Source organism: Macaca mulatta, chromosome 1 (genome assembly GCF_049350105.2).
Source record: "Macaca mulatta isolate MMU2019108-1 chromosome 1, T2T-MMU8v2.0, whole genome shotgun sequence".
Lineage (NCBI taxonomy): Eukaryota > Metazoa > Chordata > Mammalia > Primates > Cercopithecidae > Macaca > Macaca mulatta.
Genome location: NC_133406.1, coordinates 36797790 through 36809937, shown reverse-complemented (window position 1 = coordinate 36809937; position 12148 = coordinate 36797790). Strand labels below are relative to the sequence as shown.

Sequence of the window (12148 nt, the reverse complement as noted above, 5' to 3'; positions counted from 1 at the left end):
AATGGTGCGACCTCGGCTCACTGCAACCTCCACCTCCCGGGTTCAAGTGATTCTCGTGCCTCAGCCTCCCGAGTAGATGGGATTACAGGCACCTGCCAACACGCCCAGTGAACTTTTGTATTTTTAGTAGAGACTGGGTTTCACCATGTTGGCCAGACTGGTCTCGAGCTCCTGACCTCAAGTGATTCACTTGCCTTGGCCTCCCAAAGTGCTGGGATTATAGACATTGGCCATCACACCCACCCGAGATCTAAATTTTTTAACAATTGAATAATTGATTGTGCCAACCCAATCTGAATATCCCATATTTAGGTGAGTCTATTTCTGACCTTTCTATTCTGTTCTGTTGTATTTATCTATTCTAACACAAGTAACACATTTTCTCAGTTACTTTGACTTTATAATACATTTTGATGTCTAAAAGTACAAGTTATTTTTATTAACCTTCTTTTAAAATGTTTTCTTATTCTCATATTCAGATTCTTCCAAATGGGTTTTATAATCAACTTGCCAATTGCTAAAAACAAAATTGTTATTGAGATTTTCAGTGGAATTATATCAAATTTAAAGATTAATTTGGAGAGAATTGACATCTATTGATTATTGTTCTCAACCAGTGATATGCTGTACAGCTCTCCTTCTAGTTTTCAAGGTCTTTAGTATGGTTTTAGCATTTTCAAGATATAGGTCTTATCCCTTTTATAAAATTTATTCCCTCTTTGCATTTCTAATGCTTATTATTGGTATATAGGTAACATGTTGGGGTTTTTTTGTATTTATCTTGTATTCATCAACCTTATTAAAGGCTAAATAATTCAAATAATGTTTAAATTTATTTTTTTCTGGGTAGAAAATTGCATTATTTGTCCAATGTTTGTTAAAAAAATTATATATTTATCTTATATTTGCAACATTATTAAAGGCTAATGAATTCAAATAATATTTAAATTTAACTTTGCTGGGTAGATAATTGCATTATCAGGAAATAATAGTGATTTTGACCTAATGAGATACCATCTCACACCAGTCAGAACGGCCATTATTAAAAAGTAAAAAATAAAAACAGATGTTGGTGAAGATGCAGAGAAAAGGGAACACTTATATACTGTTGGTGGGGATGTAAATTAGTTCAACGCTATGGAAAACAGTATGGAGATTTCTCAAAGAACTAAATATGAAACTACCATTTGACCCAGCAATCCCACTAGTGGTTATATACCCAAAGGAAAAGAAATCATTTAATCAAAAAGACACCTGCGCTTATATGTTTATTCCAGCACTATTTTAAATAGCAAAGTCATGGAATCAACCAAAATGTCCTTCAATGATTAATTGGATAAAGAAAATGTGGTATATAACATGGAATATTATGCAGCCATAAAAGAGAATGAAACTATGTGCTTTGCAGAACATGGATGGAGCTGGAGGCCATTATCTTAAGTGAAAAACCTCAGAAACAGAAAATCAAATACTGCATGTTCTCACTAGTAAGTGGGAACTAAACAATGAGTATACATGGATACAGGATGAAAATAATAGACACTGGTGACTCCAAAAGTGGGGAGGGTAGGAAAGGACCAACAGTTGACAATTTACGTATCGGATACAATGTTCACTATTTGGGTGATGGGCTCACTGGAAGCCCAAACCTTATGATTTACACAATATATCCATGTAGCTATCCTGCACATGTACCCATGAATCTAAAATAAAATTCAAAATTAATTAATTAATAAAATAAATATAAACAGTTAATGTGGATATGTTTATTACCTTGATTGTCATGAGGGTATCATGAGTGTATGTAAATGTTCAGTGTCAAACTGAATATATTAAACATGTGTGGATTTGTTTTTTCTGTATATCAATTGTACTTCAATAAAGGTGTTAAAAACAATATAATATGTTAATAAAGTAAAAGGAAATCAAGATGTAGTAATCTCAATTGACACAGAAAATATCTTTGACTAAATACACCACCTATTTATGATTAAACTCTAAACAAATGAAAAACTGAAGGGAACTTCCACAACCCAATAAAGGGTATGTATGAAAGCCTACAGTAAATGTTGTACTTAATGGTGAAAGCAGAATGTCTTCCCCGTAAGACTGAGAACAGGAATATTCACTTTTACCACTTCTATTCAACAATGTACTGGGGATTTTTGCTAAATAAATCAGTGGGAAAAACTTTTTTTTTTTTTTTTTTTTTTTTGAGACGGAGTCTCGCTCTGTCGCCCAGGCTGGAGTGCAGTGGCGCGATCTCGGCTCACTGCAAGCTCCACCTCCCGGGTTCACGCCATTCTCCCGCCTCAGCCTCCGAGTAGCTGGGACTACAGGCGCCCGCCACCACGCCCGGCTAGTTTTTTTTTGTATTTTTAGTAGAGACAGGGTTTCACCATGTTAGCCAGAATGGTCTCGATCTCCTGACCTCGTGATCCGCCCGTCTCGGCCTCCCAAAGTGCTGGGATTACAGGCTTGAGCCACCGCGCCCAGCCGGGAAAAACTTTTTTAAAGAGATTTTGCTGCTTCCTATAAGTAGTTATATCTCTTGATTTTATTTGCTGAATTAAGGCCTCCGGTGACAGCAGAAATCCTTTCTCCTCTCTTGAATGGAAATGCTTCTAGCATGTCCCCAGTAATGATCTAGATTTCTAATAACTACCTCTAGTAAGTAAATGAACTTTCCTAAATAAACAAGTCTTGATTACACCATCTAGTGTATTAGCTTTCTCTCCAGCTTTAGGACACTTGACAGGGATGCCTTCTACATTTTCTTCCAAATAACTGACAAATTACTACATGTGGCAGGGTTAATACAGAGCTCCAATCAGATGTATTAATGCATTAATGCAGTATATCTCCATGGAGAACCCTGTGACCTGCCACCAGTAGACCAGTGAACCAATTTAACTGAACTCATTTTTTAATATTTGAGGATCAAAATTCACTGTACCTAGAAGTCCCAGTTGTCAGAATAGGCAACCAACAAGTAAACATTTTAGAAATATTGTGTGACTTTGCTATTTCCCTAAAGTATTACTATAATGGCCCACAAGGTACCATATTTCAATTCATTTGTCATCTTGTGTGCCAAGGTAACAGAATCAGGCACAGTGGCTCATGCATGTAATCCCAGCACTTTGAGAGGTTGAGGCAGGAGGATGATTTAAGCCTACGAGTTCAAGACTAGCCAGGGCAACATAGAGAAATCCCATCTCTAAAAAAAATAAAAAATTAGCCAGAAGTGGTGGTGCACACCTCTAGTCCCAGCTACTCAAGAGGCTGAGGTGGGAGAATTGGTTGAGCCCAGGAGGTTGAGGCTACAGTGAGTTGTGATTGGACCACTTACCACTACACTCCAGCCTGGGCAATAGAGTGAGACCCTGTTTTTTTTTTTAGAAAAAGAATCAGAGTGTGATATCCAGTGATCCAAATATGGTCACCTTGTATGAAATGATAAGAACCACCTTTCCTACTTTATTATTAGTATAAATTGAAGTTGAAAATTTTAAACATGTTCCCAAACAACAGAAAAAGAACACTTGTTCATATTTCATAGATTCTGGCCTTAAAAAAAAAAAGGGACCCCTTAATTGTGTAACAGCTAGGTACCTAACAAATGCAAGAATAAAAAGAAGAAATCAACCTTTCCTTTTCAAAGCCCACAAAAGTTACATTATACATCAATAAATATACATCCTCATTTTTTGAGTCTTTGTCTAGATTATTGAAAACAGCAAAATGGGCCAGGCATAGTAGCTCATGCCTGTAATTCCAGCTACTCGGGAGGCTGAGGAGGGAGAATTGATTGAACCCAAGAGGCAGAAGTTGCCGTGAGCCGAGATCACACCACTGCACTCTAGCCTAGGCAACAGAGTGAGTAAGACTGTTTAAAAAAACAAAAACAAATTTTAAAACTGTAGAATGTATCTTTAGTCAAAAAAGAAGTGTGAGTTGTGAATCCAGATGAACTAACCTTTAGGGCCAATTCATATGTGGCTGAGCTCCAGATATCTCTTTCTGCCATTAACTGTTTCATATCATTCTCCATCCTTTCTCTTTGTAATGTATATAAGTCATGATATTCTTCTACCATTCTATAAAAACAATTAAGAAACAGCTTCATTTAATTTATACTAACAATATAGACACATATATAATACTACGCAGCCATAAAAAAGGATGAGTTCATGTCCTTTGCAGGGACATGGATGAAGCTGGAAACCATCATTCTTAGCAAACTAACACAAGAACAGAAAACCAAATACCGCATGTTCTCATTCATCAGTGGGAGTTGAACAATGTAAACACATGGACACGGGAAGGGGAACATCACATATTGGGCCTGTTGGGGGTTGGGAGGCAAGGAGGGAGAACATTAGGACAAATATCTAATGCATGCGTGTAGGGAGATCCCCTGAAACTATTGCTATGGAATAAAAGATGAAATGCTCCTGATTATTGTAAATACAAAATTGCATGCAGGATTGTGTAAAGACAATGCCAGGTTGGACTGCCAGAATGAGCCAACAGCGCGTGATGTGCTTCCCCCTGCAGAGAGCCTATGAATAGATGTGCAGTGCAGTCAGGGAGGTTTCACATCACCAAGATTCCTATCCCAGAAAAGCAGATGTTCATAGTTCTGGGAATGGAATGTCACCCTTGTGGAGAGCCTATAAACGGATGCATGGGGGTCGCCTGTCCATATGGATAAGATAGGGCTACAAACGCCCTCATCTTGCCATGGCTCTTCTAGGCCTCTTTAGGGTTAAGGCATACTCCCTTCTGAGAATTTCTGGTCTAACCAGTTGTCTAGCTTCACATCCTGTTTCTATGGATTGTTTGTAACCAGCTTTTGCTGCAACTGTTACTGCTGATTAATATCTTGCTAATCATAAGTTATGGAAAGACTGTTTCTGTTTTAAGGCTCTGTTAGAAATTACTGAGGCACACACTATATTGTAAATTCTTACCTCTGTATACTGTACTTCTGCATACAGATGTTATGTTAAAGACTTACTTCATATCCATGTGACCATCTCACCTCATAATCAAATGACCCTAAATCCCTCATTGGGATTAGTGAGGGCAGGGATAGTGAGACCTATCCCTGCCCTCACTAAACTTAATAATAAATGCTTGTATATCCAGTGCATTGGCAGCACCGGGGGACCAGAAGGCAGTGACCCCCCCCTGGACCCAGCTTTCACTGTCTTGTGTGTATCTATTATTTCCAGACCTGCTGATCCGCCTGGGAACAAAGAAAGAGCCCCGTTGCATTGCGGGCTGCTGGCCAGATCCTGCAATACATGCAGGACTTGAAACCTAGATGATGGATTGATGGGTGCAGTAAATCACCATGGCACATGTATGCCTTGAAACAAATGAAGCACAAGGCCTATGGGATAATGCAAAAGCAGTGCTAAGAGGGAAGTATAGCTATTTAACAAACCTGCATGTTCTGCACACGTATCCCAGAACTTAAAGTATAATTAAAAAAAAAAGTCTCCCAATAAAGCAAAGCCCAAGACCAAATGGCTTTACTGCTGAACTGTACACAACTTAGAATAAACACCAAACACCAATTCTTCTCAAATGATTCCAATAAATTGAAGAGGAGGGAATTCTTCTTAACTGATTCTGCAAGGCCAACATTATTTTGATATCAAAACCAGACAAAGACACAACAACAAAAAAGAAAACTATAAGCCAATATCATGGATGAACATAGATGCAAAAATCCCAACAAAATACTAGCAAAGCAAATCCAACAACATATCAAAAAGATAGTACACCATGATTAAGTGGGACTTATCCTGAGGATGCAAGGATTTTGTTCAATAAACATATTTGAACATTTTTTGGAGATTTGTGACAACTTGAAAAAGCTAAGCCAGGTGTCGGGGGTCACACCTGTAATCAGCACTTTGGAAGGCCAAGGCAGGGGGATCATCTGAGGTCAGGAGCTCAAGACCAGCCTGGCCAACATGGTGGAACCTCATCTCTACTAAAAATACAAAAATTAGCTGGGCGTGGTGACGGATGCCTATACTCCCAGTTACTCAGGAGGCTGAGGCAGGAGAATTGCTTGAACCCAGGAGGCGGAGGTTGCAGTGAGCTGAGATTGTGCCACTGCACTCCAGCCTGGGCAACACAGCGAGACTCTATCTCAAAAAAAAAAAAAAAAGACAAAAAAAAGTTCACAGATAAACATAGCCTAGAAACATCAAAAAATGAAGAAAATTTAGCAATGTCATGAATAGATAAAATACATGTAGATACTGGTCTATTTTATCATTTACTACCATAAAATATATACTAATCTATTATAAGTTAAAATTTATCAAAACTTACACAAACGCTTACAGACCACACATGGCACCTCCATAGTCGAGAAATGTAAACAAATGTACAGGTACAGTATTAAATCATAGTTGCATAAAATTAACTATAGTACTTACTATATTACTGTAATACTTTTGTAGCCACCTTCTGCTGCTATTGCAGTGAGCTCAAGCATCCACTTAAAACACCATGTAGGCTGGGGGTGGTGGCTCAGGCCTGTAATCTCAGCACTTTGGGAGGCCGAGGCAGGTGGATCACATGAGGTCAGGAGTAAAAAAATTAGCCAGGCGCCAGGCGTGGTGGCACATGCCTGTAATCCCAGCTACTCAGGAGGCTGAGGCAGGAGAATCGCTTGAACTCAGAGGCAGAGGCTGCAGTGAGCCAAGATTGCATCACTGCACTCCAGCCTGGGTGACAGAGCGAGACTCTGTCTCAAAAAATAAATTACCATGTAATGTAATCATCACTGCATGAGTAGTTTGTCTCTCCAGTCAATTGTGTATTGTAGTAGAAAGTGATCTCTCCCAGTTTTCATGTAATTTTCATCATGTTTAGTACAGTAACATAAACCTTGAATAACACCATGGTACCTATACAAACTGTCAGTGGTGATGCTGAAAGTACTCCCAAGAAGCAAAGAGTCATGACGTCACAAGAAAAATTAAACACTTGATACGTACTATAGATTCAGGTCTGCAGTTGTGGTTGCCCACCATTTCAGACAGACAGTTCGTTTTGTAAACAGATGATGTAAATATACAATATCAATAAATACAGTATAGTACTATAAATGTATTTTTTCTTCCTTATGATTTTCTTAGTATTTTCTTTTCTCCAGCTTACTTTATTGTGAGACTATATTATATAATATATATAACATGCAAAATATGTGTTAATTGACTGTTTATCAGTAAGGTTTCCAGCCAACCATAGACTATTAGTGGTTAAGTTTTGGAGGCATCAAAAATTATACATAGGTTTTTGACTCTGTGGGTTTTGGTGTCTCTGACCCCTACATTGTTTAACAGTTGACCATATACTGAAAGACACTGTTTCAAGTAAGATTAACTGATCCATTGTGACAAATGCTGCTAGAAAGGCAAGTGAAATGAGAATTGACCATTGGATTTACCAATATGAAGGTCATAGATGACTTTGTCAAGTGCCATTTAGTGCCATGGTAGGGATGAGACACAAGTGATAATGGCAAGAGAAGAAACAACAAAGACAATGAGTATGACAACTTTTTGTAGAGATTTCCTGTAAGGACAGCAGAGAAAAAGGACCATAGCAGGAAGGGAATGTGTAGTTCTAAGAAACCTGGGACATTTTTGTTTGTGTTTTTTGTTTTTAAGATGGGAGTAATTATAGCATATTTGCATACTGATGGGATTAATCAGCTAGAGAGGGAAAAATTAATGATGCAAAAAAGAGAAGGAATGTTTGCTGAAAGTTTCTCAAGTAAGTAACAGGGTATATATGAAAGCATACAAACAAGAGATTGGCCTTAGAAAGGAGCAGACTATAGTTAACAAAAAGGAAAAGAGAATATATAAGCACAGATGCAGGTGGGTGGATAGATGTGGGGGTGACAGCTTAAGTTCTCTTCTGTTTGCTTCTACTTTTTAGAAAGCAAGATCATCAGCTTATAATGAGGGTGGAAAGGTAGGATTGAAGGTATAAGGATAGAAGACTAAGTATAGAAGTCACCTTGAAAAACAAGAAAGTTATAATACAGAAAAAAGTAGTACATAGAATAGGCAAAAATTGAATAAAGTATCTCATATTATGTATTAGTCCATTTTCATGCTGCTGATTAAAGACATACCCAATACTGGGTATACTGGGTAATTTTTTTTTTTTTTTTTTTTGAGACAGAGTCTCGCTCTGTCGCCAGGCTGGAGTGCAGTGGCATGATGTCAGCTCACTGCAACCTCCGCCTCCCAGGTTCTAGCAATTCTCCTGACTCAGCCTCTTGATAGCTGGGACTACAGGTGCACACCACCATGCCCAGTTAATTTTTGTATTTTTAGTAGAGATGGGGTTTCACCACATTGGCCAGGATGGTCTCTATCTCTTGACCTCCTGATCCGCCTGCCTCAGCCTCCCAAAGTGCTGGGATTACAGGCGTGAGCCACCTCACCCGGCCCCGAGACTGAATAATTTATAAAGGAAAAGAGGTTTCATGGACTCACAGTTCCATGTGGCTGGGGAAGCCTCACAATCATGGTGGAAGGTGAAAGGCATGTCTTACATAGGGGCAGGCAAAGAGAGAATGAAAGCCAAGCAAAAGGGGTTTCCCCTTATAAAACAATCAGGTCTCTTGAGACTTAATCACTACCACAAGAACAGTACAGGGAAACCACTCCCATGATTCAATTATTTCCCACCAGGTCCCTCCCACAACATGTGGGAATTACGGGAGCTAATATTTAAGATGAGATTTGGGTGGGGACACAGCCAAATCATACTATACTAATAAAGAATAAGATAGAATAAAAGTAAAAATACATTTTTGAATTTAGATTTTGGGCACTTTTGGTTTTTCTTGACATTTAAAAAATTAAATTACTCTTCAAACAGTATTTTAGAAAGCACAGGAACAGGCTGTATTAACAGAGACATAAAAAAAGATGTAATGTGTGTTCTTAGATTGGATACTGATTTGGCTAACCCAACTGTGAAATATATTTTGGAAAAACTTGGGAAATTTTTAATATCTAGCTAATCTATGAAGTAAAAATTTACTGAAATAGGCAGACATTCTTCTTCTTCTTTTTTTTTTTTTTGAGACAGAGTTTTGCTTTTGTTGCCCAGGCTGGAGCGCAATGGCGCAATCTCGGCTCGCCACAACCTCTGCCTCCCATGTTCAAGCAATTCTCCTACCTCAGCCTCCCAAGTAGCTGGGATTACAGGCATGTGGCACCACACCCGGCTAATTTTGTATTTTTAGTAGAGAAAGTGTTTCTCCATGTTGGTCAGGCTGGTCTCGAACTCCTGACCTCAGGTGATCCACCTGCCTTGGCCTCCCAAAGTGCTGCGATTACGGGTGTGAGTCACCGCGCCTGGCTGTAGACATTCTTTTTATCATTTGTTTCTGTGTCTTCTCTTTTTTTATTTTTATTATTTACTTATTTATTTCTTAATTTTTATTTTATTTTATTTTTCCATAAGTTATTGGGGTACAGGTGATATCTGGTTACATAAGTAAGTTCTTTAGTGGTGATTTGTGAGATTTTGGTGCACCCATCACCCAAGTAGTATACACTGCACCATATTTGTGGTCTTTTATATAACCCTCATCCCCCTCCCACTCTTTCCCCGAAGTCCCCAAAGTGTATTATTCTTATGCCTTTGCATCCTCATAGCTTAACTCCCACATATCAGTGAGAACATACAATGTTCGGTTTTCCACTCCTGAGTTACTTCACTTGGAATAATGGTCTCCAATCTCATCCAGGTCACTGCAAATACCATTAATTCATTCCTTTCTATGACTGAGTAGTATTCCATCACATATATATATATATACCACAGTTTTTTGTATCCACTCATTGATTGATGGGCATTTGGGTTGGTTCTACGATTTTGCAATTGTGAATTGTGCTGCTATGAACATGCATGTGCAAGTATCTTTTTTGAATAATGACTTCTTTTCCTCTGGGTAGATACCCAGTAGTGGGATTGCTGGATCAAATGGTACTTCTACTTTTGGTTCTTTAAGGAACCTCTGCACTGTTTTCCATAGCGGCTGTATTAGTTTACATTCCCACCAGCAGTGTAGAGTGTTCCCCAATCACCGCATCCATGGCAACATCTGATTTTGATTTTTTGATTATGGTCATTCTTGCAGGAGTAAGGTGGTATTGCATTGTGGTTTTGATTTGCATTTCCCTGATCATTAGTGATGTTGAGCATTTTTTCATATGTCTGTTGCCCATTTGTATATCTTCTTTTGAGAACTGTCTATTCATGTCCTTTGCCCACTTTTTGATGGGATTGTTTGTTTTTTTCTTACCGATTTGTTTGAGTTTACTGTAGATTCTGGATATTAGTCCTTTGTCAGATGTACAGATTGTGAAGATTTTATCCCACTCTGTGGGTTGTCTGTTTACTCTGCTGACTGTTACTTTTGCTGTGCAAATGCTCTTTAGTTTAATTAGGTCCCAGATATTTATCTTTGCTTTTATTGCTTTTGCTTTTGGATTCTTGGTCATGAAATCCTTGCCTAAGCCAATGTCTAGAAGGGTTTTTCCAATGTTATCTTCTATAATTTTTTAGTATAGGTCTTAGGTTTAAGTCCTTAATGCATCTTGAATTGATTTTTGTACAAGGTGAGATATGAGGATCCAGTTTCATTCTCCTACATGTGTCTAGCCAATTATCCCAGCACCATTTATTGAAAAGGGTGTCCTTTCCCCACTTTATGTTTTTGTTTGCTTTGTTGAAGATCAATTGGCTGTAAGTATTTGGGTTTATTTCGGGATTCTCTATTCTGTTCCACGTAGGTCTACGTGCCTATTTTTATATCAGTACCATGCTATTTTGGTGACTATGGCCTGAAATAGGTTGACATTCTTAACTGAAAAAATACTGATTGTAGAATAGTGCATACAGTACAATTTTGGTTTTAACTATACATACACATGTGAGTACATGTACACAGAAACAAGACCCATAGCACCAGCCTGCCTGCTCCCTCCCAATACTGCAGCTTCCCCCAGGCCCATGGCAACACCTCACATCACTCTGCTGGCCCATGTGTGTGCAGGCAGGTTTTGCTTTCCCTGCCTCGCCAGCATGCATGTGTGCATGCACCCTGCCCTGCCACTGATGTGGCAGTAGTGCATTCTGCCCTTCCACACCCTCCCCACAACCCCTGCCACAAGGCTTTGATCCATTATAGTCAGAGCCTTGGCGGGCAGACACCCAGCCAGTCCCACCCCCACCAGTGCCCTGCCCTTAGTGGCAACACTCCTCCAAGAGTAAAACTAAGCTCAGAGAACAGTGGACTCTCCCCTTCCTTCAAGGAAGCTATGAATCACAATAAAATGATAAATGACAGACAAAACAGCCAGTATAGAAAAGACTGTAACTGGCCTGATAGAGCTGAAAAAATGTACTACAAGACCTTCATAATGCAATTACAAGTATTAATAGCAGAATAAACCAAGTTGAAGAAAGAATCTCAGAACTTGAAGGCTGGTTTTCTGAAATAAGAGAGTCAGACAAGAATAGTAACAAAAGAATGAAGAGGAATGAACAAAACCTTGAAGAAATGTGGGATTATGTAAAGAGACCAAATCTATGACTCATTGATGTCCCTGAAATAGATAAGGTGAGTGTAAGCAACTTGGAGAAGATATTTTAGGGTATTATCCATGAGGACTTCCCCAACCTAACCAGAGAGACCAACATTCAAATTCAAAAAATGCAGAAAATGAAAATACAATACTTCACAAGAAGATCATTCTCAAGGCACATAATCATCAGATTCTCAAAAGTTGAAATAAAAGAAAAAATGTTAAAGGCATCTAGAAAGAAAAGTCAGGTCACCTCCAAAAGGAAGCCCATCAGACTAACAGTGGACCTCTCAGCAGAAACCCTACAAGCCAGAAGAGACTGGAAGCCAATATTCAACATTCTTAAAAAAAAGAAATTCCAACCCAGAATTTTATATATGTCTAAATTAAGCTTCATAAGTAAAGGAGAAATAAGATCCTTTATAGACAAGCAAGTGCTGAGAAAATTCATTACCACCAGATCTGCCTTAAAAGAGCTCCTGAAGAAAGCACTAAAT

General features: G+C 38.6%; 1 protein-coding gene across 2 annotated transcripts in view; it reads right to left on the bottom strand.

Moving 5' to 3' along the window:
* The window catches only part of AXDND1 (axonemal dynein light chain domain containing 1), a 201704-nt gene that overhangs the window by 156132 nt on the left and 33424 nt on the right, over positions 1-12148 (bottom strand). For both annotated transcript variants that reach the window (XM_078000904.1, XM_001115400.5), the window contains exon 12: positions 3980-4100. In XM_078000904.1, the coding sequence (XP_077857030.1) occupies positions 3980-4100 (121 nt within the window). The remainder of the gene's footprint in view (positions 1-3979; positions 4101-12148) is intronic.